At 41.5% G+C, this 27,124-nt stretch overlaps 2 protein-coding genes across 4 annotated transcripts in view; both read right to left on the reverse strand.

Moving 5' to 3' along the window:
- The window catches only part of rimbp2b (RIMS binding protein 2b), a gene marked incomplete at its 5' end in the record, with an annotated part of 86,573 nt that extends 71,691 nt beyond the window's left edge, over positions 1 to 14,882 (reverse strand). The window contains 3 exons of the mRNA XM_080466777.1: positions 738 to 860; positions 14,566 to 14,697; positions 14,817 to 14,882. Of these exons, the coding sequence (XP_080322903.1) occupies positions 738 to 860; positions 14,566 to 14,697; positions 14,817 to 14,882 (321 nt within the window). The remainder of the gene's footprint in view (positions 1 to 737; positions 861 to 14,565; positions 14,698 to 14,816) is intronic.
- A 5,457-nt stretch (positions 14,883 to 20,339) lies between these two features.
- Positions 20,340 to 27,124, reverse strand: part of stx2b (syntaxin 2b) — an 8,343-nt gene continuing 1,558 nt past the window's right edge. The window contains exons 4-11 of one of the 3 annotated variants that reach the window (XR_013935453.1): positions 26,942 to 27,016; positions 26,771 to 26,844; positions 26,242 to 26,350; positions 22,951 to 23,024; positions 22,637 to 22,774; positions 21,988 to 22,098; positions 21,509 to 21,674; positions 20,340 to 21,405 (exon numbers count right to left, since the gene is read on the reverse strand). Coding sequence is in view for 2 of the 3 variants with exons in the window: in XM_080466843.1 (XP_080322969.1) it covers positions 21,579 to 21,674; positions 21,988 to 22,098; positions 22,637 to 22,774; positions 22,951 to 23,024; positions 26,242 to 26,350; positions 26,771 to 26,844; positions 26,942 to 27,016 (677 nt within the window). In the remaining variant the exon portion in view is untranslated. The remainder of the gene's footprint in view (positions 21,406 to 21,508; positions 21,675 to 21,987; positions 22,099 to 22,636; positions 22,775 to 22,950; positions 23,025 to 26,241; positions 26,351 to 26,770; positions 26,845 to 26,941; positions 27,017 to 27,124) is intronic. The other 2 variants (XM_080466843.1, XM_080466844.1) reach the window with 2 other exon arrangements.

The raw sequence follows: 27,124 nt of genomic DNA on the forward strand, positions 1-27,124 counted from the left end.
ATCAGCGTCTCAACTCGGAGAAATCCCGCTCTGCTCAAACATCCTTCTACTCTCACTCCTAAATGCTCTCTTTCAAGTTGTTTTTTTTTTTTGGGTTGTTTTTTAAGATATATATTTAGGTGTTCCTGAACTTTCCCATTTCTTGATTTGAACACAGATGGCATTTAGCAGCCCAAATGATCAATCTTGCAATGTAAATGAATGTGAAAGATAATCGGGATGGCATCACCTTGTGATCCATATTTGCACACAAATTCCATATGTTCCTGTTCTGCTTGTGTCCTTTCACCAAGACACATCAACAAACAAGCAATGAGAACAAGAGTTAACTCCTCAAGTTCAGCTTATCTTTTAACTTCAAGTTTATTCTCAGTTGTCCATTACATTCCTGTATTATTGGCCACCTCTTGGGACAGGGCCGATGCGAATGAAACCGGCCTGCCTCTTCCCTGACATCGGCGGTCATGAAACGCCAAGGAAACCGCCCCTTTCGACCTCAATTAGCCGCAGTGATGAGTCTAAATGAACACGAGCAGAAGTGAGCGCAGCTCATTTCAAAACCGGACCAACAACTGGAGGAAAAAATAACTCATGGTTCACAAGTTCATAATCCAAACGTGAAAGCCAGAAAATGCTGACAGCAAATGCCTCGACAGCACTCTTCAAATGCCCTTAATGGCCCATGCCAAATCCAACATCAACAAGCCATTATCTCCCTTTTCACACAGAGAACTCACCAGTAACTTCTGCTTCAGCCTTTGGTGGTTCAGGGTGTCTGTGCTGAGTCCGAGGGCTTGGCTGGTGTCCTCTACAAGACAAAAGCTGTCCAAACGGTGCAGGGGCAAAACTTCATTTCTCAGCTGTGGGGCAGAAAAAGAACACAAAGCTTTTTAGAGACACACATTTTTTTTTTTGCAGCATCACATCACAACCGCAGGTTTTACAGTTTGACGGCGCTGGTTTGACTAACTTTTGCAAATAACCTTCCAGCACTGCTCCATCCCACTGGTGATAAAATATCTGCTCGCACTCCATCTATACGTGTAGGTGAGCCGCTCAGAGCCTGCAGGAGGTCTGAGTGGGAAAACAGCTAAGAGCTACGCTCACGCAGTGCAAACAGAAAGTGTTCTCCCTCATTGATCCTCACAGACTCAGATGCTCGACAATAGAAGGAACGAAGCAACTTCTGCACTCTCTGCCCACCTGCTGCTCTCGGCATACTTTCAACGATTGTTTACCTCAACTTTCATCGCATTTCAGAGGGCGATTGCTGTGGTCAAACTGCATTATGGGCAAAAAAACCACTCGTAAATTCATGATAAAGTGACATAATGAGGTAGAACGTTGTGTTTGGTAATCAGTGCATGTCCCAAAAGTATGGTGTAATGGCAACGTAATAGGTGTTTTCTCACATCTGTTTATTTTCATTCTTAATTCTGCAAACAGTCAGGTAACCTGCAAATCACATAAATCAAAGGAAAATAACACTTGAGCACTCACTCAACCAGATACTTACAAACCCTCAAAAGTGTAAGATGCCAACAAGGTAAAATAACATCCTCTCTCCATGTTCAACCACTTAGCCAGCGATGCTGATAGCACTACCTAAACTGCTTGTTATTGCCAAGCTAGTGGAGCTGGCTGGAAATAATAATGCCCCCTATTAAATTATTCATGGATCCAGTCAGGTGGAACCAGATGCTGCTATTGTGTCATAGAGGGAGAGCTGTAACTCGACTCAAGCAGGGAGGGGCCAACGCCGCATGCAGGTGAAGCCTTCATGGAACAAGCGTGGATGCCGACGAAGTGCAAAACAGAACACGGGATGTCACTCGCCTGGCTCCGTCCACGTGACCTTTTCCTGCCAGTGGTCAGACGGAGGACAGTGGTTCAGTAGGTTGATCCGCATGGGGATGGCGCCTGAGGTGGTTCGTCACCCTGTGTTGGTGTCGCTTCGCGCCCCGCCCTGACATTTGGTGGCCATGGCCAGGAGATGACCTTTTTTGTCCATGCCATGCTTTAGTGCTGAATGCTAATGCTTCGGTGCCGTGTGCCCCGCCACTCATGGGAACGAGCGGGGCTATTTTTAGCCACATGTCCCCAGCTGCACATCATCCAACCCGGGGCCAATGGGCAATTAGTGTTTGTTTCTCGTGGCAGAAGGCACTGCTAGAACCTCCCTAACACAAACAGACATCTGGACATAGGCACTCTCTGTCCTGCCCCGTACCCCCACCTCAAGGCATAACTCATGCTGCCCCTTCATGCATTTCAACTTTTGTAGGTGCTCAGAAGCTCCTCTTTTCAATCTGCTGCTATTCACATGCTGACTTGAACAAAGAAAGAATAATGTGCTGGTAGAATGTGAGCTGCAGACCCTCTGATAAGTGCAGACAAAAAGCTTGCTCATCAAAGCAGCCATTAGCTGTATTCAACTTAATATTGTTTACCAGAATACCTAATGGAGCTATTTATAGAGCTGCAATTATGTTCAACGCTCTAGAATTTTAGCAACCTGCATGTCTTGTTTGGTCCAAAAGCATTAAAACGCTTACTATGCCACAGAAATCTTAAACGCACAAAGCTTGTAATCACTGAAACAGTTTAAATTCACTTTTTGACAGTTAAAGTAGTCATTATGAGATGTTTCTGTCTGCAGCTCTTGAGAAGTTACAGTCAAAAACACTGACTAAATTGGTAGTCTCGTTCACCACAGCCGAGGTATCAATCAATATGTCTTAACGTCTTTTGTGTTTTCATCCCCACATTAAGACATTTTTAATCAAACTCTGACTGCTAATCTCAAGTCAAGCAATGACAAAGTCATGCAGCACTTCAGTTGAGAACTGTCACTGTGTCCTATACCACACGATGATATATCTGGCTGCGCAGGTATAATGAGCCAGTTTAGGAGTCTGCATGTTATGACAACCTCTTATGACAAGCTAATTCAATACACCTTATTACAGCTTCTTCATGCAATTATCTTGTGCCCCCGCTCATCGATGGGCCAGGATGGAGGCAATGGATTGGACAGCAAGCTTACCAACCCCACAGGGACCCATAGTAGACAACCATGTGGCATACTCTTCCTTACAGTTTAGCCAAGATAAATCACCACCACCAAAGAAATGACTGTGATGTCAAACCAACTACACAGTTGAGCTTTTTTTTTTTTTTTTTGTCAACTGCTGTGAAATTCCACTTGATCGCGACATTACAATCAATTACATACCCACATAAACACAAAGCATTAACACTGGAGCACATTAGCATCCCATTAGTCATTCTGAACAGTTAAAGTGGTGGAAACAGCGAGCAGGCCTTCAACTGATTGGCACGGTGTGTCTGTATCACTGCCTGCCAATAATGTGTTCCGAAAGAATGCGGAATTAACCTCCAACGTGGTAAACAATGCACAGAGTTTAGAAAAAAACAAAAAAACAAAACAGTGGCTAAAAACCTGAATATTGGACAGAGTGTTCAGCAGGAAATCCTCCATTTGTCGGGAGCTGCTTCCAACTGTAGATCAGATCAGCATTTGCATGACTTCAAATAAAAGACATAACCTAAAGGTCATGTTCAAATAAGTCCATAACATTAAACTGGACACAATCTCAACACATTTTTTTTTTTTTGCTTTTTAAAGATGATCTGAGAGCTGAATAGACAAAAAATAAAAAAGACAAAGTAAGCAAAACCTGGGAGCAGCGCGGCAGACGCAGAGATGGAGACTGAGATTGAACCTGGAGAGATAAGCTTTTTTATTACAGAGCAAATCCTGACAAATAATCATCACTGCCTGTGGATTTTGGAAAGATCCACATAATCATCCCCAGCCCCTGCCCTCGAAACAGTCTACCTTTTACAACAAATCCAAACAGCCCTTCACCTCACTGAGCTGACCACAAACACATGAATAAATGTGCTTAATATACAAACGTAATTCCAGGTAGGGACTACGTGTCAAGTGTAAATAAAACTAAGATAGAGTCATTCACAATTCTTCTTAAACCACAATTTAGACATTTGACCATTTCATTGAAATATATTTTAACAGCAACATGTCTTAAACTAATTTGAGCAAAGGCAACAAAAAGCTTGAAAAGCAAGTGAGACTATCAAAAACAGCTCAAAGAGTATTTTCAGCCAGTAAGGGGCGACAGCAATGGGTCCTTAACCAGAGTGGGTATAAAATAAAACTGGGCTCTAAATCAAATATAAGCTGAACTCATGATGTAAGACGTTGTCAATCTCAAAACCTGCACCCCAACCCCACTAGACAAATATATGCTCTTTAATCTTTAAGTGCAATTTAACCAATGGTGTGAGTGTTTCTCCATGTCGCTGACGGATCGACCACCACTCCACATGCACATCGGCACACAAACAACCAACACGCGGGGAGCGGAGCGAGTTATGACGACGATGTCTGCAGTGTCGGGAAACACGGAACATCACTAATTTCTACACGAGAGCTACACTCAACAAAATAAAAGACATTATGGAGCCGTCTCTACGACTCAAGAAATTGTCACTAGCATTTTAAAAAAATGTAGTTTTTGTTCCAAGTGTTTGAGTTGAGCATTTGTACTCTGATAAAGATGCTTTATTCAGTAAATGCCTCATGGAGAGACTTCCATCGCTCCGTAAAACGATGCTACATGAAGGCAAAACGTTTCTTCTGTCACTGTGTGACCGCAATGCTCCCGTTGTCATGGAAACACGACCCTCCACCCTCTTAGTGCCGCGTTAAGTCTCGAGAGAAAAGTCAGACTGAAAGCATCCTAAAAAAGGTCTGAGTAGTTTTAATAGAGTGAGCTGTAGAATGCTTTTTACATGCAGGTTATGTTTCCTCTCAGCGTTATTTAATGTGTGGAATATTTAATGCAGCATTCTAAAGAGTGTTCGTTAAATGTGCATTTTTCAAAGTCGGGAGATGTGGAAGTAAGTGCCTTTTATCTGTTTGCATTCACAATTTTATACATTTAAAAACAAAAATGTATACTATTATTAATTCATAATAAATAATTACTTTACTGGCATGGGGCACACTGTAATGTCTTTGACATCTACAGGTAGAGTTCAGATGTACGGAAAATTTCAATAAGACATTTGTCCCAAATCGCCCAGTTCTAGAATAAAGAGAGTATTTCATAGATCGAGATTCTCTGAGATGTAAAAATCAGAAGAGTTTCACCAATTTGCCAAAATCTGTGTCCAAAAATTGTGTAACAATTTCAGACAAATTGCAACAAGTTTGAATATTCAATTATGTAAAGTACTTTTAATCAAATTATTCAGGAAATCTGGAAAAACTTCATTGTAAAAAGAACAAGGACCAATGTCAATGAAATGTTTTACATTTATACACCTTCACACAGCTCTACAAAAGAAGTCATATTAGTTTATGTTGTAATTGTTACTGTTGTCTTTGGTAAAAGCGAGCTTAGTCTTAATGGGACTAATGTGAAAAACTGTTCTGTGGCCAGATTAATCGTAACAAGACAGACTTTGTTATACAAAGGTGTGACGTTTGGCTTATTAATTGACAAAAACTGAACCACAACCACTATTCTGTCATACAAAGAAAGTGGAATTACAAAAATTGCATCACCCTCATTAAACATTACACTGAAAACAAACAACAAAACAAAACCTTGCAGGGAGATGATATCTTATGGCATTACACCCTAGAAGTGTTTCCCGTCCGAGCGGGCGGCCATGATCAACTCCAGGAATGATCAATTATGAATGTATCCAGATTCCTGAGGTGATAACAGGCGACCGTCTGACCTCCGGCGACGTCAGCAACCAGCTCCCAGGCCAGCAGTCAGTAAAAGTGCCGACATGATGACAGCTGGCACAACATACCTACTTACAATGCACTTAAGCTCCGGGAGCTATGGAGTAACACAATCACGTGCAGTATGAACTGTATGTAAACACACACACACACCCACACACACACACACACACACACACACACACACACACACACACACACACACACACACACACACACACACACACACGTAGAGGGGCACAACACTCGAACGCAACTCATTTTACACAGACGAAAGAACATATGCGGGTGACACGACACAAATAAAACGGACATGTGTCTGGAGCAGATATCCTCCAGAAGATTAGAATAAAGCACAAAACAGCCGTATAAATCCGGCATCATGGGAAAATACCCTCGGGATACATGAGAAACACATGTCTGCTTTGTCATGCAAGGAACTGCCCAACAATCAGAGTAAGTGTTGTGGTCACTGACAATGATAATGCACTTTCACTCTGCTCCTCTGCTGTCACAGAGTCTCCGGGAGCCATCTTTACAGCGATTTCCCACTGAAGACGGTGTTATGTAACAGCGGCCGTGGACCCTGCTGTTCACATCACTAATGCCTCACACTGTGGCAGGGTCACGTGCCTTATCCAGGCCACATCCAGGCGCCAGCAGCAGCAGTGTTCCAGCTGTTACTACAGGCGAGCTTCAGTCACTCAGGACCATGCTCAGCCATGCTCCTCTCTCGCCGCTACGTCCTCCACTGTTCAGCACCTCGCCCCATTTCTCTCCACCGTTACTCCAACGTCAGCACAGGGAATGCACGGCATAGCTGCCGGCACAACACCGGCATCAACCAAGATTGATTTTTAGCCGTCTGCCAAATTCAATACTTCTGGCAGTATTACTGAATATTTTGGAAAAAAAAAAAAAAACTTTTATTATGTCTAATTGCCTCGTGGTTGGTAGATTTGATTTGAAATGGTCATTTGCACTGTGTTCGTATTAAAAAGAATTGTATTTTGTTCTGTCAGTGAGCCATCATTGTAAAGCCAGTCATGATAAATGATTCCACCACAGAGGAGATTTACTCTTTAATTAGAGGAAACAAATATGTGCAGATACCATTACCAGCATTTGCCAAAGATTTGGGAGGGATTGGCATTGACAATAGTGGCAACAAAACAAACAACCAATGACCAGTAGGAGTAGTTGTTTAATTTTACTCCACAGCTCTTACTAAATCATTCCCATCGTACAGTTTCTTACTTTCACCAAGTCGGTAAAGACGTAAATATAGAAATAAAACAACTATCAGTCATTAAAAATGAGTAATAGTAATTGTTTGGATAATTTTTTTTTTAAAACCATATCAAGCATCATAAAACAACACTTCAGACATATTTTGCTGTGTGAATAATATCCAGTGTAGGCACAACATATACATCTAACAGGATTTTAACTGGGCAGCAATTCACACAACAAGCAGAGCTCTTAAGAGAACCACAAATATTGTTTTTTAATCCCCTAAAATGTTGCCTATTCTGTCAACAACCGAGGTAATTACACCAGCACCGGTGCACAAAGTCCCAGAAAGATCAATACAGAAAAACTTTTGGTTAAGATCGTGTAGATCCAGTTGATAACAAGGATTCAATCACACTTACAAGCAAATTAAGTAGCTTGTGGCGATCAGACAACAATCCATTATTACCCACAATCCCGCAATCGCCCATTTTAGCATGCTTTTGCTCAATGGTTTGGTTTGTACAAGTCACACCATTATAGCTGTGCTTTCAAAAGAGAATTGCACAACGTACCACATTGCTGTTTCAAACAATGAGCAAAAAAAACAAAACAGAATGACTTTCTACTTACTACTCTGGCAGCTTTCAGTTCAGTGTCATGGCTATTCTTCTATTCTAGATTTACATTTTTGGGTCTGTTCTTCACCAATCTTTATATTTGACTACAAAGTCAATGTTTTTGACAAATGATAAAAGATACATGGTTTAGTTGTACTTGCAGCCCTGGCGTGCACATCCAAGCAGCATTTCGCAGGAAAAGAAACACATATTTCTATTAAGAGATACGGACAATAACAACGGCGGGAGTTCACTTGGTATTTTGGCATTTTCCCAACAATTTTGACAAGAACTGCTGAGTAGATTTACCTTATCCTGACGGAATTTACAAATTTGTTTTGTCAAAAAAAAATCAGTGAAGCATTTTGAATGTTATCTATCTATCCATCCATTTAATCATTCTTCTTCAACATTGCGTCATCCACCGCAGGGTCGTAGGGGAGCTGGAGCCGGTCCCAGCTGGCTACGGGCAAAGGCAGGGTACACTTTGGACATGTCACCTGTCTATCACAGCGCAAACACAGAGAGACAGACACTCTCTCTCTCACACAGACACTCAAGCCTACTGGCAAATTACTATCGCATATCATCCCAAACGCATGTTTTTAGGCTGTGGAAGGGAACCGGCGTACCCAGGGAGAATATGCAAACTGCACACAATCTCAATGCGGGCCTTAAACTTAACAGCCTTCTTTCTATGGGCTGAGAGCACTAAACACTACAACAGTGTGTGGCCCAGTGTGCCTGACACGCTCAGTAAATATTGGACAGAATTGTGTCACAGCAAATTTATATCATCCATCCATCATCTTTTATATCAACAATAAACAGATTACTGCAGCTAATTCCATCCAACACATGGGGAAAGGCTGGCGTTCGACCTGGGCAGTGTGTGAGGGTATCACAGGACTAACATGGAGAGAGATATCCCCACAGTCTCATTCAAAGTCCTCAGCTAAACATCAGAAGCTTGATTCTGGGTTGTGAGAAACAGTCAGAGGACTCGATGGAGACGCCTCACAGGCACAAAGTCCACACGGAAAGGTTCAAGCCTGCAAGTGAACCTGCCTCTTCTTTTATTAACATCAGGTTTTAAAACTCTGGTGTTGTTCTCTCTCCTTCTTAGGCTGCAGGAGTGAATATCAAGTAGCATCCGTTTTCAATTTCAATTCAGCCAAGAAACTAAATGACTAAACTCACACTGCCATCTATTTTGGTGTTGATCCAGGGCTGGATTTTAAAAATTGTTTATCAGTATTCCTACTCTCTCAGTGACACCCCCTCCCCCCCTCTCCCCCCCCAACCACCCCCACCCCTCCTTTCTCTGCTATCTAGCATCACCCTGCCACCTCCTCTTTTTTTGCAATCAACTCACTGTGGAGCCAACAAATTGGGTTAGAAGTATGAATACTTGTCTCCTGTGCATAGTGAAGATAAAAGTCGCCCGCTGGCAGCTCAGGGATAACCAGCGAAATGATGAATGGCCATGCCTGCTTGTCAAGGTGGGCAGGAGGAGCTAAAGTATGAATGGGAGTTTGGCGTCAGAGTATTCTCTCATGTGTGAGCCGGAGACTGACAGTCCTAATTATGGAAGCTCTTCAGCTGATTGACCTTGGGTGCCAGCAGAGACGGCCTCACCTGTGCAGACACGCACACGCATACATGCACAGACAACATATTTTTCTCGAAGTGATAAAAAAATATATAAAAAAAAAAAATCACTGTCCACCAATCCTGCTGCTACCTGCTCTCACGACTGCCACCTATAGGACTCTGGCTCAAAGGAAACTGAGCTGTGAAGCCTTTGGCACAATATATAAAAACACTTAAATCCAACACATGGTATCATGCACACACCCACAAAAAGGTCACCTTTCATTTTGTGGAAAAAAAACTAAAAAACAACCAACAATAATACCGTATCAGCTGTTAACATGTCAACTGTGATCACAGTATATCATGTTATACACCACCAACGGAGAATCTGTTTGATTTGAACCCATTTCAAGCAGAATTCATCAAATTCCCAGTATTTCTCTTCACCGATCAGTATCTGTGTGTCTCGTTCCCTGGGAGTGCAGTGTAAGCCTTTTCTCAATCTAAAAACTAGTGCATCTCCACAGCATGTAAAATGTACAGAAAACATGATCTGACAGTCATGACAGCGACAACCGGAACCAACGTCAATCCCCAAAATCATGTTAAATCACACACAGACTACAAACAAGGTTCTGCCACTATATGTTAGCTGAAGTGTTCTTTAAACACCCAACGGGATGTTTTTTTGTTTTGTTTTGGGGGTTTTTTCACATCAGGACAAGAGACTGAAACAACATTAAAAAAAAATATGTCACTGAATCCTTATTGCATGCAAATGATGTCTAATGTCCTCTAGCTCTTCTCTCGCTGACAGAGCTGCACTCCTGTGTCAAAACATGCAGATGCATCTGTGAGGAAACGCTTACAAGGGTAAAGGGCGAAGAGAGTGAGGAAGGCGGCTGAGTGCATTGCAATTTTCTTTGCCGCTAAGACTCGAAGACACTAAGACATGTTGTGATCATCCTTATCCCTCCAGCAGCAGCAGCAGTAGCAGCAGCAGCAGCAGCAGCAGCATCAGCATCACAGAGAACCTGCAGCAGAGTCGGTTCAACAATCCCCAGCCCAGAAAAACATACCCGGCTTGACAGCAGACGGCAGACGGTACACCACCTCAGCAGAAAGGAGGGATGAAATGGCAGGTGTTTCCTGTTGTTTCAGGGGAAAGAGAAAAGCAACCAGCAGCAGGCAGGACCGGGACGATGGTTATGGCAGCTATGTAGCATAAAATGGTTCATCAGTGCTCGGCAGAAAGAGGCACAGCTCGGCAGCGCAAAGAGAGAGAGAGAGAGGAGGAGAGGGAGAGAGAGGGCGAGTGACAGAGAGAGAGAGAGAGAGAGAGAGCGAGAGATGGCTCGCGAGCATCATTCAGCTCACACTATCGTGGCTGTGCAGCAGAGCACACACATCAACACGCCCCCTTTCCCCCTCTCTCCCGCGCTCCCTTTCTCACACACACACACACACACACACACACACACACACACACGCTCGCTCGCTCACTCGCTCGCTTAGTCACACAGACACAAGCACGCAGGAGTGCAGAGGCAGTGCAGTGCGCAGCATCACCGAGCAGCACTCCCTCTCCAGGATGTCTTTGGTCCTCTTTAATCAGAACTGGTCAGTCTCCGTTCTATTGGCGGCAGTCACAGACAATCCCGTCAATCTGCACTCGCAGCAACGTGCTCCATCGTCCTGCCCGCTCACCTCACCACGACTGATGAGCAGCCATGATTGAGACTGGCAAGGTCATGTGAGGTGCTACGTTATTCCCCCTCTCTGATTGTGCTCCTCGTTTTGTTGCGGTACCTCTCAGCTATTTCTTTTTTCTACTTGCCTTTACTTTCTTCCCCAAGCTGACACAGGGACTCTGCCTTGCCTCGTCACGGGTCATTATGCCACAGAGGCTCAGCTTGACAAGCCCTCGCTCACTGAACAGTGGACCAGACCAATCAGCTATCACAAACAGCAGAAACTCTATTACTATCCAATCACAGATCAGGAAATCAAGTGCAGAAGGGTATTAAAGGGGATTATTTGGGCCATCCTGGCTTTTTCCCCCCCTCCCAATATAGGGGAAATGTGGACTAGAATGGAACAGCCGGTGCAATGTGGCTGCCCTCTGTGGCCGACAGTGGTGGTGCGCTCAGCTGTGGGAAAAGGAAAAAGAGGAGGAGCAGGGCCCAAAACAGATATGCTTTCCTCAGCCTGGATGCCTAGCAACCACAGCAGCCCTTTACCTCCTTTTCGAACCTTCCCCACCCCCTTTCCCTCCAGCGGGATCCCGTCTGCAATCCCAACTGAGAGCTTATATTGCACAGCAGCCGTTAAAGACTCGTGGCAAAGGGAATTCACACATGACTGATGGTAAACGTTCCCGCCCGCCTCCTCTACCTGCTGTGTAAACACTAATTGTGGAGGTGCTGAACTCTGACAATGGACAGAAAGTATACCTGATGTTTTCACTATGACACCGGCTCTGGGCAGCCCCACCATAGAGCTGCTTCAAACCATCCATCATCCATTCATCTTCTCATCTTCTATGCCTCCTTTATTCAAGTTGTGACGGTTATCTCGAATATCCTATTGGACCTTGTCTGCAATGTACTTCACTGTGTCAGGATTTCAGTTTATTTTCTTATTGTTAAATGAGGCATTACTAACACCGTAATTTTACTGTTATTTGTGCGTTTCGGGTAATACATGTGAGATTTACAGTGTGTCCACCTAGTAATGATGTGGCTCCTTATGTCTGAGTCGGTGTATGTACGTCCGTTTAAGGAGCATGAGCCATTTTTCCAAAGAACAAGATGCAAAAGACCACTCCATATAATCGTTGGAGCCATTTCCAGATAAGTAAACAGTTTTGAACAACATCGTTTTGGTCTGTACTCGATGTAATGTTGCCCCATTTGATGATGGATTGCACGGCAGTAAATGTTTTAAATTGCGGACTCAATGAGAGAGTGAGGTGAATGGGTTGTCAGAGGGAGCACAGTTTTTACTATGAATCGACCGATGAAGAAATAAAGTTTTGAGGTCATTTTTTATTTCTAGTGAACAAGAATCTCGCCAAAAAATTACTTCCAGTGACCTATTAGAATGGTTTTGTAGTGACATTATCTGTGGCGGCAGCTTGATTAGTGTCACTTAAAATAACAAAAACCATTGGCGAGCACTTCTTCACAATCACTAGAGCACCAAAGTCAAGGTGAGAATCATTTTGCATTACGTAATTGTAGGATCTACTCTGTTTTGACTAATTAATTAACTAATTAATTTTTTGGGAAGCTCTGCTCTTTTTTTTTTTTTTATTAGCTCTTAACACTCAATTTAAGTTACGTTTAATAAAAAAAAAATCAAGGTTGAATGACAAAATCCAAAAACAACTCAATGAAATGTTTAGCCATCGATGACAAGCTGCAAATGAAATCATCTGGGATGGATTCATCCTCTCTCCAGTGGTGAGGACCGAGCAGCGACTCGTCGGCGGGGCTTCTTGTGTTATTTCATTTCATTCTTTCAATAATGAGTCAGAGGGTTGCCTGCCTACCTCTGGATGTTAAAGGGAACCAAACCTGTGCAGACAGCTGTCAGAGGATGTCAGAAGGCAGGACGGGAGCTCTAGGCCTGCCTCAGCCCGGCTGACTGAGACGCGTTCGGAGGTGTGAACAACTGTTTTGACATTCCCTTCAGTGAAGGCTTTTGCATATTAACAGAAATAACACGAGGAGCAACGCCCGATTATTGATGCAGTCAGACAGTATTTACACGGGAAAACCTTCCATTTGAGATTTGTATAGGACACCGAGAGAGCCGGAGGACAGAGTAGAGGGCAGGTTTATATCCTTCCACATTTCAAAGGGCACCGTAATTTATAGCCTCAGTTGTTAAAGACCAGTCGCATTGACTTCAATTGTGCTGAAGTTGCTTGGACAGCAGGTTTTGCTCTGCCTCCTGCTGTTTGCCTGCACACTCAAGCCTCCGCTGACTTGTACACCGCCTTCACCTACATCTTATCATCATCTGAAGACTCTGAAAGCAACTAATTGTGAGCAAGGCAGATCTTACATCTTTTTACACACTTATTTCTCAGGGGACTGTGTCTTAAGAGGCAATTGGGAAACGAGAGGATAAAAACCCTGCTAGTTCCTCCGCAGGTAACGCAAAGAGTTTTTCATTCTCGTTTCTTATTATCAAAATCTGCAGGCGACTGCCACTCCCTGCAGCGATCAAGCGAGCGAGCCGATTGACAACACAGTGTGCCAAATATATAAGTCTTATAGCATAACGCTGGTGCCATTAGACGATTCCTCTTTGCATCCTCCACCTCAGATAGTCACGTTCTATTGAATAACTTCCCAAAACCATGGAATTAATTGTCTCTGCAGCTGTAAACAGATCCTTCCACTTTCATCAGGCACCACCACTCACTCCTGCATCCCCAAGGTTCCCAATAAATAATACGGTATAAACGTCAAAAAGCACACCGAATCATAAGTCTAAACTTGTTCAACACACTGTAGAAAAGGGTATTAGATATAAACACTACATTTGAAAAGAAAAGGACTTAAAACTATTGAAATGATGTATATCCATGCAAGTAAAACAAGTAAATCTTACTTTTTTAGATGTAAATTAAAGATTATACTGTAAAATCAATGACTTAAAATAAGTAAATAACTTTCAACACAAGCTGAATTGTCTGTCATGTCTAAAATTATGATTTAAAATCTTGGCAAGTGCCAAATAATTTGCATTCTACAGGGATCAACTTTATGAGTACGCTTTCTGCCTGATCTCATATTATATGAACAAAGTTTGTTGCCACTTTTAAATTTGCTAAATAAATAAGTTGGAAACTCCAAAGACACACAAATAAAATAGTTTTGGGGGGGAATGGTATAGCCAGATAAGCTCTACTTTGCAGCATTTTGCAAGTGTTGTGAGGATGTTGTTTATTTTTAAGCTTTATTTACTGAAATGCACATTACATAATGGCGTGTTGGGTAATCTCTTTCTAAATGAGCAAATGCCACTTACAGTAGCCGCAGTGTTTCACCGTCTTTTTTATTTCGCAGCTAAATCATAGACATATTGAATGAAAACACACTCATCGAGCGCTGCATATGGTCGAATTAGTTAATGATGAGCCTTGGCGACAGTGAAGAGTCCTGGCTGAAGTGTGCAGGCAGAGGTCAGATTATGGCTGCAGGCATGTAAAAGTGCTGCGCCTGCCAGTGCTCACATACTGTTAAATCCCCGGCTTTTTTTAAATCAAAATGAAAATAAACATTCCACCAAGCTCACCTTGTCTTGGCTTCTTGTCCGGTTGTTCTTCTTTGCTGTGGCTAATCTTTGTCTCTGGCTCCACACCGCTTCCCTGTGAGACTGTCTCAGGAGTTTCTCCACTTTGCAAGTCTTCTGACAACCCATTGTCCCCTGGCACGGAACAAAAAAACAAACAAAAAAAAACCCCAAACAGATATCAAGTTAAGTCATGCACCAGTCACATCAAATCTCAGTGATAGAGGACCTGTGTGCTAGAAACAATAACCTACCATGACAGAACGGTTTGCATGCTTCCCCAAACGCCAGTCATGGTCAGAAGTGCCGGGTGATGTCATAACTCCAGCATGTTGAGATTATGAATATCTGTATTCAGCAGAGTTACATAATAAAGGATGTTGGATTATTGTCGGTGCACACAGATAGGAATAAAACAACACAGCTGCCACAGGAGAAACATACAAATACGAAAACCTGCATGACCAAAAACTGGAGAGGACTGCTGACCTCAGCAAAACTGATTTGGGTCTTGGAGCAGACAAAGCTTGGGGAGAAGGCAGGGTAAACCCCGCACAGGTCAGCCATCCATGTCCACAATTCACACACACATACAACGCACACTGTTTCAAAAAGTAGTTATGCAGGATCGTCAACTCAGAGAAAAAGAAGTTGTAGAATACAAAAGTATCTAAGGACACAAAATGGAAATGAGAAGCAGATTACAAAAAATATATCATTTTTAATCTTACAGCACACAGCTAATATATGTTGTAAGGTTTAATCATGTTTAACCATGCAACTGAAAATCATAATTAACACCAAACTGTCAAACACAATTTTAAAACATGTACTAGTATTAACGCTAAACAGTCACTAAAGGTGGTTTATCTGCTTGAGACGGGATGAATAAACTAACAATCTCTTTCAAAGGTTTGTTTTAAATAAAGAATTTCATGAGTACTCTTCGTATTATTCAAACTGTCCTTTACCCATGTCAAACCTAGTTTTACTAACCTCCACCTGCTTCTTTAACTATGTATGATTGGGTTGGTTTAGATTGTAAGTGTATAATGAAAGAAAAACCTTTTTTCAAGATACTTTTTACAACTCTAAATAGCTGGCAGGACCTCAGTATTACAGTGTGATACTGATATGTTGTACAAAAGCCTAATGTGTGAGGGTAACTGTAAACTGACGTGGTTACAGAACATATTCTCTTTCAAAATCAAATCATCCTTTTTCTTGTTTTTATTTCAACTACAAGCACTACTGTTAGTGGTCCATTGCTTGTGTGGGACATTCATACAGCAATAAGATTTCAGCCACATAAATGCCCCGCAAATGCTGCTGGACCACACATTATTATTAATCTGAGTGTGAAACAAGATGTCAAACGCCAGGAAATACAACCAAAAGGCCATAATACCTTTCTACTTTGCTGGAGAGAAGAGAAGAGAAGAGAAGAGAAGAGAAGAGAAGAGAAGAGAAGAGAAGAGAAGAGAAGAGAAGAGAAGAAACACCCATTTATTAAAAAATATTAAATACAATCTAAATATTGATATTTAAACATGATAGTCGGTCTATGGGAAGTATTGCTCACATAGCACTGTCTGAAAGTTATGAAAAAGTTGTGAAAAAGTTCCAAATGCTGCGTGGGTGAAATAGTCTCTTGTGAAAGAAAGAAAGCTGTCCAACCATTTGGAGTCATGAAAAGTATTTACGTTTCAGAGCGTCAGAAAGAAACCATTCGGGTTTGTTACGGCCATTAGAACTGTTCGGCCCGCCTCCTCTGTAATCTGATTGGCCAAACTCTGAGCTTCCCAATTCTCATTGGTTCTAAGCAACGTCAATCATCATGTAACTTCTGTAATTGTAGAAACATATCGTAAACACCTTTTTCTTTCTTTCTTTTTTATCCTCCTTGTCATACAATTAGTGGGAGAAAGAAAGAAAGAAAGAAAGAAAGAAAGAAAGAAAGAAAGAAAGAAAGAAAGAAAGAAAGAAAGAAAGAAGTGAAGAGGAAGTGCCAAACAGGACATTCTATGTAATTGATTTCACTTAAAGGAGACATATCATGCTTTTAAATCCTTCCTTTTTACATATAAATCATACAGTTGTGGTCTATATAAAGCGGAACTGCAATGCTTGGGTCTGAATTCCTCATTATTAGAGCTCCACAGGCCCCTTTCCTACCCCTTTTCTGATGTGCTTCTGAGAGCAACTCGTTTTGGGGCGGTCTCTTCATACCCCTCCTCCTCTCCAGGTTGCAGAGGTGACACTCGGTTCAACTCCACCCTGTTCGGCCATCTTTGTAGTTTGATAGAACAGATACAATTATCTAGCGGGGCAGAAACTTTATATTCACACATTATTTACAAAATGTCAACAACGGAAGATTTGTCCATCCAGCCATACATGTTGGAGCCAGAGTCGGACCCGGCGGAGCGAGATGAAAATGACGATGATGCACCTGAAGAACAACGTCTTCATATGGATGTAACGCAATGGTGTGTTACTATATTTACACTAACTTCTCCATCCATGCCCACTACTACAATACTGCCTGTATTACAACGACTATTTAACACAGAAATTACATTATAATCTAAAACGAGCACACAGCGCTAACATATGAAGACGGTGCAACTGCTAATGCTAACAAAACAATGACAGGGACGTCTTATCATCACACTTTTTAGCGTTATATACAGCTTACCGAAGTGCTCTGTTCGTCGTCTCCATAGATAGAAGGAACTGACCGCTCAATCAGACCAAGTCTTTCGGCAAATCCTTCTTTATACTGGCGGAGGTTGCTGAAGCAGTCGTCCTTAAAGTGTTTCGCGCACACAAAAATGACCTTACCCACAGATGTGGGTACATTTCTGTGAAAAATAAAACTCAACCAGGCACTTCGAAAAGGTTCTGATGCTGGGAGACGGTGTAACGAAGCTTGTGGGTTACTACATCCAACAACCGAACATTTCGACTTATCCTCTCGTAACTTCGGCACCCTTAGGTTGGACTACAAAATCGCAGCGAGAAACAAAAATGGCGGATTGCTCGAAGTGTCGATGTCCTAATTTGGCAGTTCCGCCGGGAATACTGTGACGTAATAGTTCAAAAAAACGTAATAGAGAATAGAAAAATCGAAACGGATCGCAAAATATGACCAAAACAGAATATAAAGATATCAACGGAGCACCTGAAGAGACTACTTTGAACTTTTCTGTACTTCTAAACACTCTAAATATACAACAACATGCATTTAAGGGCTAAAAAAGTGGATTTAGCATGATATGTCCCCTTTAAAGGTTTTTTTCTGTTTGTTATTAACAGTACTTTTGTGAAGTTAAACTTTGTGAAACTACAATAATGTGTAGCTTTCAAATCACACTGAGGAAACAAATGTTGGAGTAAACATGTAATGAAAAGTCATAGGCACTCTGTATAAAAAGAAAAGTTTGAATTCATTGATAATTTTGAATTTAGACCCTGATTATGCCACAATGTTTACCTCTGGACTAAATCAGTTGTCTTGATCACAACACTACAAACCTGAAACAGTATTTTTCTTTCAAGTACCTGTGCACCGATAGCAGCTGGGTGCATCTTAGAACCTCATCTCACCCTGTTCATGTTCCAAAGTGTCCTTGGGCGAGACTGAACCATTGTCCCCTCTGGTAGTGAACCACCCCGCAGTCAGTGTGTGAACGTGTGTGTGAATGGTTGAACACAACTGACAGTGCAAAGGGCTTTGAGATGTCTATTCACTATTCATGAACAAACAGAAAAGACACTGCTTGGAAGTGGACCGGACGTCATCCTGCACCCGAGGGCTTCACTACCTGCCATTTTAACCACAACACTAAAGAAAGAAAGAAAATATAAGGAACTCACAACAATTTACATTATATTGTACAGTCACAACTATCAATATATGTTAGAAGCCTTTAAAAATCACAAGTTGAAGTTAATTCAACAGAATAAATAACTACCATCTTTCTTCAGCGTTCACTTAGACAGTCAATGTAAAATTAATTTAGTAAATAGCACTTCATCCAGCCAATTGCACACTGAATATTAGTCGTATTATCTGGGCCATGGACTTTCTGAACTCCCCAAACAAAGCCGCTATTAAAATGAGTGCGAGTGTTGAAGCCATTGTTAAAGGGCCCCACAGAATTAGTTGTCACCCAATTATAACTGAAGCCTCTCGAAGACTCTGGGAATTGCCAGAAGGCAACTGCAGAGTTTTTCCTTGTGAATTTCTCTCCATCTATTTGTAGACAGATATTTTCAGGCACACTGAGGTCTGTAAGTACTTGAAATATAGAAATAATAATGATGAACTGGAATGTTTATTTGTGCATGCGTGCGTGTTTGTTGCGTCCTTCAGTATACGGGCAGGGTTCATTCATTTGGGCTTTTATCGTGAACCGGTTTCAATTGTCATTCTTTTTGTGTCGTTTCTGTTTGGTCATGAAGGGCTGTTGGTTTGCTTCATTTGTCATCGCATTTAAGTTACTGATAAAACTCTAATAAATCATCCAATGTGTTGTCCTTTCCATTTAATCATCCCGTTAATGTTCACTTTGTTACTTTTCCCACTTCAAACATAAAACAATCCCCGTAACATCCACGGATTGTAACATGAATTCTGTTAAAGGCCGTAGTTGTCTTGCTCTACAGCTACTGGGTTTGTTGGTCTCTGATAAACGCTGCTCTAAACCAGCATCATCATCATCTTGGAGGTGTTTGGTCCAACATTCAGGAGATATGGGATTGCCAACAGCAGAATAAACTGGATATGGCAAATGAAAAGAAGATTCAACTAATTGTTCAGTCCACATATGCAACTCTACTGCTCATCCCATAAATGCACATTTCTTTATTTACCAGATACAATTAAAAAGAGAAATTAGGATTGATTGCCAAGACGCATAGTTAACACAAGGAAATATTCAAAAAAAAAAAAACAAAGACAAATGTCCTTAATTTTTAATGCAAATGCAAAACTATTTTTCAGAAATTTCCTATATTTAAAAAAAAAAAAAATTTTAACCACTAGTTGCATTCAAAGTTTTTCATCTTTAATGGTTGCAAATTATCTATCTGCCATAATTTTACCAAAAGAAGGGGTTTCTTTTTTGCAGATGCATCCTAAAATCAATCAGCTCCTCCCTGCTCGGTGCTCTGTGATGATCATGAGTGACTGGATCAAATTAAAGTTGGTGCTTTCAGGTATCTCTTTCACAAGAAGTCCAGCCCCTGAACATTTAAGAATATCACTGTACTGTTGTCCACTCCTACGATACATGTTGTCATCCAAATAAACTGCTGGATCCCAGTTTATTCGCAGTCCATCAAATCACTCGATGTGATGCCTTGCGCCCAGTGACATGAAAACGTGCTCACGTTACAGATTTTCGGGACATTCGCTGGCATTCAACCTAAGTGCACCTCTGAAGTTTCCTTTGATCTAATTCAAAAGCAGAAAGATGTTCCCCTCCAGGGATCCTCTTCCACTTTCTTCACTAATCTTGTTTGGTTGATTACGCGGAAGTCAAGCGCTTTGTGCAAAGCGCTCATTAGGTCTGAAGTAAACAGCGTCCTCCATTTCTTTCTGCTTTCTTCTAGAGTGAAGCTCAAAATGGTAAAAATACAGAGAAAGTGCCATTAATTCTGGCTGCCCAATTTGGAGGGAGGTAATTTAAGGTATGTGGGGTCATCCTGCTGTTTTTAACCAGTAAACGAATAAAACAATTAAAAAATAAATAAATACAAATAACCATTCTGCAGGCTGCTTCATCATTACTTTTAATGAGCAGAAATAAATAGTCTCCTTCCATACAAATGGGATAAGTTACAAACAAGACGAAAATGAAAAGTGTGCTCTTGAAATAATCATCCAAGAGTCATACATGACCGCATGACTTTTTTCACTACATGTATTTCAGTCATCACACACAATTGTAATAAATATAGCATCCTTTATAAATATTATAAGTTAAGCGTTAGTGTTAAATTGTAATAAGGCACTTTCTAGGTTGTGAAATTCTATTTTCTACATAAGAACTACTATAAAACAACTTCACTAATTATACATAGATTAAAAACACACAGCTATGTATGTAAGTAAAATAACTTTTTTTCTATTTATAAAGGACTCCTGAGCTGTTTTACATTCAGTTCTCATGAATTACACGAAATAATGAAAAATGTTGAAGCTTATAGAGTATACACTTGAAAATGTAAACAAAAATATACACTTAATGTCCCATTTATTTACTATTAATGTAATAGTTTGATTTAGTAAAAACAACAACAACAAAAAAAAAACACTTGTTTTTTACCTTGTTTCTGTGTTACTGTTTGAAAGTTTGCATCTTCTTGTTTTTCACGTTAAATGTGTGGCAGCAGGAAAAAAAAACTTCCACAGCATGCGGACGTAAGTGTACTTCCGGAAGCCTCCCCGTCTAACTCTCAAAAAAGAAAGCAAACAAATTCCCAAAGTGTCAAACTATTCCTTCTGAAGTCGTCAAGAGAGGAAGGCGAGGTCCGACACAGAATACACCCGTGTAAAGCTCTGCTGCGAGTCTTCGGCCGGCTGTACAGAACATCGAGCCATGAGGTCTGAAGTTACTTGTGCAAAGTGCATCACACATCTATTCAAGACATCCCCTGTGTAACGCGGAAGAATAGAGAGCGGCGGTCTTTTTGTGAAGCTGGTAGAAGCTTCATCACTGCGAGAGCAGCCGGCGGCGGAGAGGTTGTGAACCATGAAATCCATTACTCAAACGCTCCGACTATTATGATGAGTAAAAGCAGGAGGCCTCCACACATGGCAAAGAGCAGAAGTTTCTGTGGAAACAATGAGAAAAAAAAGGAAAGAGATCAGGGTAAACGAAGGGAAAGACTGGCTGTAAAATACGTCTATAAATGAATTAAAAATATGGATTAGTACCAAAGATGAGTGAATGTTTTGTTGGTGACGTTACGGTGTGGAAGATGTTACCTCACGCAGGACTGAGGTCTCACACGGGGGGTTTGGTTAGTCCGACAGACAGGCCGACAATCAGTGCAATGACAGCAAGCAGGATGAGCAGAGCGAAGGCTATGATAATGTATTTCTGTCAAGTCAAGGACAATCTGTTATTTCAACGAAAGCAAAACGCAACTTACCAATGAAAACCATCACCTTGGTATACCATACCATTACCATAACTTACCAATGAAAACCATCACCATGGTATACCATACCATTACCATAACTTACCAATGAAAACCATCACCATGGTATACCATACCATTACCATAACTTACCAATGAAAACCATCACCATGGTATACCATACCATGACCATTAAAAAAAGCAGCCAATATTGTTTGTAATACTAATGTTCGTTTATGTGACAGTTGAAGCTTTTTAGAAAGGACTACATACCCTGCGGGATTTCTTCTGGTACCTCACGGCTTTTTTGGTCTCTTCCTTTGCCGAACAGATGTATTCAGCTGCATTGGAGACATTTTTCTCAATGTTGTCAACCATCTCCCCCTGCAAATCAACATATCCAAATTAATCGACTCATTCGACCTAAGTTCCAGTTTCATACAGTTATGAGTAAAGACGCAATAACGAGACATCACCATATACTGACTATTTATCATAACACAGTACAAACAGTGTGTGAAGTTTATTGAACAAGTCAACTTTTTGGATTTGCAAGAACTTTCTTCGTCTTCACTGAGATAGAAAAGCAGTGAAAACACCAGAAACGTTCATGGACTCTGACTGAACCTAACAGCCACATTAACTCAATAACAAACACACCTTACTATCACCTGTTGATCACGGCGAGAGCCGGTGGTTTTAGTAAACTATTTCAAATCGTTTCCTATTGTTCCTGTTAATCTACCAGACGCTTACAGCTGATACGGATGGCTGCTGCTCAAGGCCTCACAAAAAGTAAATTGATCACACTCACTTTACACGTTTATCCTTCTTTTTTCATTCTCATTTATAGTTATGGATCTGCGTCCACTGCTGTTCATGTTTGTGGATGTGCTGTACAAATAAAGTCGCCCTGTCTTACCTGAGTTTCAACCAGCATCGCCATGTCCATGAACATTGCATGGAGCTCTCTGATGCTCGTCTCCAAACAAATGATGTCCTGGTGCCGTGACTCAATCTCGTTTAAGGCCTGACGTGTGATGTGGGAGTCAGAAATGATCTGAAAAGAAAAAACACACAATCTAAAAGTCAACAGAGTACAGTATCTTCAGGCGATCAACTGTGGAAAAACAAGACCCCACCCCAAATTATTCACTTTTCCAACACAAGATGGCAGCAATGGCCTTTTACCCACAACAACAAATAGGCAACGTAAAGTGATGCAACTACACTCACATCAGATGTGAAGATGGAAGGGTTTCCACTTTCCAGCATGTCCTCCAGTTCTTCGTTGGTGGTGACTCTTCCAGCTGAAAGCATCAAAATGAAAGAAAGTCTATAACTGGATTTGATTCAGCGTGTTGTGTCTAAAAGGGTTTAACTTGTTAAGTCTATTTGAATGCAGGTTTATTCACATGCCATCAACCCTAAAACCCTAAAAGTAAAGCATCGGAATCGTAAGAGTGCTGGGGAAGTTCAAACAATTATCTGATCTTAATTTCTTGATCTGCATCAATCAGTGAGTGTTCTTTGGTAATAGTATTCCTAATACAATTAAATTACAATTGCATTGTAATTGTTAAAACAGTCGCTTCATCTTTGACTTTACTCAAATATTATTCAATTGTTCACGTCATGTTGTCATGTTCTGCAACAATAAATCCCTGATAAAATTGTTTATCTTTGCTTGCTTATGGTTTAAATAAGAAAAAAAAAGTACATTCAAAAAAACAAAATCCTCCACCTTACCAATAACAGTAAGCACAGGTGTACTGCATGCATCACGCACAATTTGTTTTATTTATTGACTTATAATTTCTGATTGACAATGTCTGGCAGCCCAAACAACTCCCAGAGCTGATGGAAATGGAACTCAGCCATCATTTGTTTCATAGCAAATAAAAGCAAAAAATTCCTCTGGGATAAAACTTTTTTTTTTGTTGCTTGATACAAATATCTTTGTCCGCACAGTGGAGTAGTGTTTAGTGCTCTCGCCTCACAGCGCTGATTCGAGTCAAGTGGAAGCCTTTCTTTATGCAGTTTGCGTCCTCTTACAGGGAGGGGGAGGAACTTTGTGACTTCAAATTGCTTGCAGCTCTGAATGTGTGTTAGTCTGTCTCTTTATGTTTGTCCTGAGATGGTCAGGGGACATTTCTAGGTTGAGCCCTGCCTTCACTCATAGTCAGCCTGGGTCAGCTGACAGTGGGACTTGGATAAGGCAGTATAAAGGATGGGTTGATCAAATATCTCTATGTGTACTACTTTCTGGCTAATAATACTAGAATACAGTGTATCACTGGAACTAGCCATGCAGTAGATGCTCGTGAACCCTGGAAGAAAAGTACTGTCTATGATACTTGGGGAAATAGTAAACAAAAGCTGGCTATTTGTGCATTGTTACTGTGTTTTCTCGGTATAACAGATTTAGGCCAGTGGTGTCAGATCCTGGTCCTGGAGGGCGATAGTCCTGCATGTTGTCGTCTTGCCCTGTGTCAAGCTTCCTTATTGTAATTCATAGGTTTTTTTAATCAGGCTTTCTGCAGGGCTTTATAATAACACATTATTAGACTCAGTTGTCTTTGAGCACCTAAAACATGCAGGTTGGTGGCTTTCCAGCTGGATATGCCTGACTAACAGTAAAATGGTTTCTATTAGAAATAGATCACATGGAGAAAACTGAATCTCTTCATCTAACAGACTTTAATTCAGTTTAAGACACTGATTCAGTATCTGGGAATAGACAGTAAATAGGCAGCCAGTGGACTGGAGAAGTTGATTAAATGCTTGAACATATTCCGGTGGTTTTAAGATTAATTATCTGAATGATGCTGCTTGTTTGGGACTCTAATCTACAGAATATGTCTTTACTGTTGTTGCTGAATGCAAACCAATAAAAACACAACCGGCATTCAACAGACAAAACAGCATCGTGAGTGTTGCAGTGATTGGAATGATGTAAATCACAATTATCTGCGTTCAGCCCTGGTACGCTTCTATTCGGTATATTGTTATGTGTGTAATTCCAGGGTAAAACATTTGTCTGGTCGTGTTGTGAAGCTGCTTTGTAGAAAGCAAAGGAGTCTGATTGTTGTTATATTGATTGTGGCGACAGAAAAATAGCGTCTCTCTTGTTCACCCGGGGGACGCCGCTATAAACACAAGGAGAACTTCCCCTGAGTAAAGAGAGCGATGTATGGTATCCTTTAAAGAAACAGAATCTAATATAAGGAGCTGATCCCATTTTAGTCAGAGCTTGTGTAAGCTGCAGTGAAGGACATTGTTTAAAATGTTCTCTTCAGAACTACATGTCTTAAGAGTATTGAAATATATTCTGGGGATTAAGTCTAATTCTCAGTGCAACAGTTGTTGGAAAGGACTTTTAGTTCAATTCTTAATTATAGTCTTATCCTGCAGGGGTTCCTGGCACCCCTCAAACAGGAACAGTTTGCTGAAAGCCTATAAACAGAACACCTTCTCTTCCTGAAGCCACGCCTCCTGCTGTGCAGACCTCTCCCTGGAGAAACAGCTCGCCGTGCAGGTGCTCAGTATATGTCACACACCTTCTGCTGCGGCTGCTCCCCACAGAGCCACACAGGGCAAAAAAACACACACCGAGAGCACAGCCCATCGATAGACAAGGAGCAGAGAATGGTTATCACCTCTGAATTATGGGTCTTAATGGTGCGGCAGTGTGAACAGTGCACGCCGAGCGGCGGTGCGGTCATGTCAAAGACAGGTGAACTACTGTTACACAGGCCGCTGAGCCCTCGCCCGGTTTCCTGGGCAACACAAACACAGCGAGGCGTCTCCAGTATCAGCCGCTCCCGTCTGCAGCGTGGAGAACTGGAGCCGCTCATTAATGCCCGCCGCAGGGACTATGGAAGTCAATCCTATTTTTCTGCTTTTCACTATTGTCTCTTGTACTCAAACGTGTGTCGAGTCATACAATGCACCTGAGCCTGAAGAGCTGGATATATCAAACATATCTAAGAAGCATTTACAGACAAATTACAACAAATCAAATACGAATGTCCATGCACATTTGACTAACTTTTGTGTAGCGTATAGTAGATTCTTTAAGATTGTTGCTTTCTAACAGAGTGGACCGCGAAGCATATAATCTGATATGTTAATACCAAACTACCCCAATTAGTTTCATCATCATCTGGACACTAAAAATCTTTAGTTTTAACAGGATCAATCGAGATTTTCTATGCAAACAGTCGCAGTAAATCAGCTCTGAAAGAAACCCTGCCCTGTTGTTGGTCTCTGTTTATCAACAGCTTAGCTGGTCTCCAGAGAAGAAAAGAGGAAGCTGATGTGGTCTGTTTCCTGCATTCAGTCTTCACACACAATCAGATTTTGATTTGCCACTTTTTTCATGTTAGATCCTCTCCGCACAAATCTCTCAGACACAATCCACTGATGTGGCTGGACACAATGAACTGGTTGTTTCAAATCCTTAGTAACTATAAAGAGGCAGCACATAATTCCCTGAATCCGAGGGGTCGTTTATTCCTCTCTTACTTATCTCCAGTTGTCGCTGGATCCTTCCTTTGCTTCTTTCTCGAAAGAACACTTGAGTCTCGTTGTACTGGGTCATGACCTCCACAAACTTCCTGGACAGCACCGTGTACTGAGGACAAGTGAAAACACAAGGACGCAGGGTGTGATGAATTATAAGCATTTCAGATTGGCTCAACAATCTGAGTTGGAGGTCAGAGGAAGGCCGTGGTAAAAACTGAAGGAGAATTTTGTTTTGTGCTTTTTAATAGTCGATCAAGAGAAAAGAAATGTCAATGTACTAGTCTTGTAAAGTCATGAATGAGACACATTAAACTAAGTGTGTGTGTGTGTGTGTGTGTGTGTGTGTGTGTGTGTGTGTGTGTGTGTGTGTGTGTGTGTGTGTGTGTGTGTGTGTGTGTGTGTGTGTGTGTGTGTGTGTGTGTGTGTGTGTGTGTGTGTGTGTGTGTGTGTGTGTGTGTGTGTGTGTGTGTGTGTGTGTGTGTGCGTGTGTGTGTGTGTGTGTGTGTGTGTGTGTTTCATGATTCCTGACCTGTGTTTTCTGTATCCTGACGTCCACAGAGGATCTGGTAGCGGCATCGTCTTTGGGCATGCTCTGCTCCATGGCTGCAGAGGTAAGAACAGTCATGATGACAACATGACACACAACACGGCTCAGTGAAAGATGTAAGCGTGACAAAGACGTCACATTTGAACAACTTACATTTTAACTTAGTTCGCACGACATTGGCGTTCCCTTTGATATCGCCTGTTAGTGTGCGCAGTAGATCTTTTGTTCCTTCGCAGACAAACAAAAAGCAACAATAACAAACACGTCAGACTGGTTTTGTTTATGACAATGAAAAGGTCATCTGATGTACTGTATCGCTGTGGGTCTGTCTCCCGT

This window comes from Lipophrys pholis (genome assembly GCF_963383615.2).
Source record: "Lipophrys pholis genome assembly, chromosome: 7".
Taxonomy (NCBI): Eukaryota; Metazoa; Chordata; class Actinopteri; order Blenniiformes; family Blenniidae; genus Lipophrys; species Lipophrys pholis.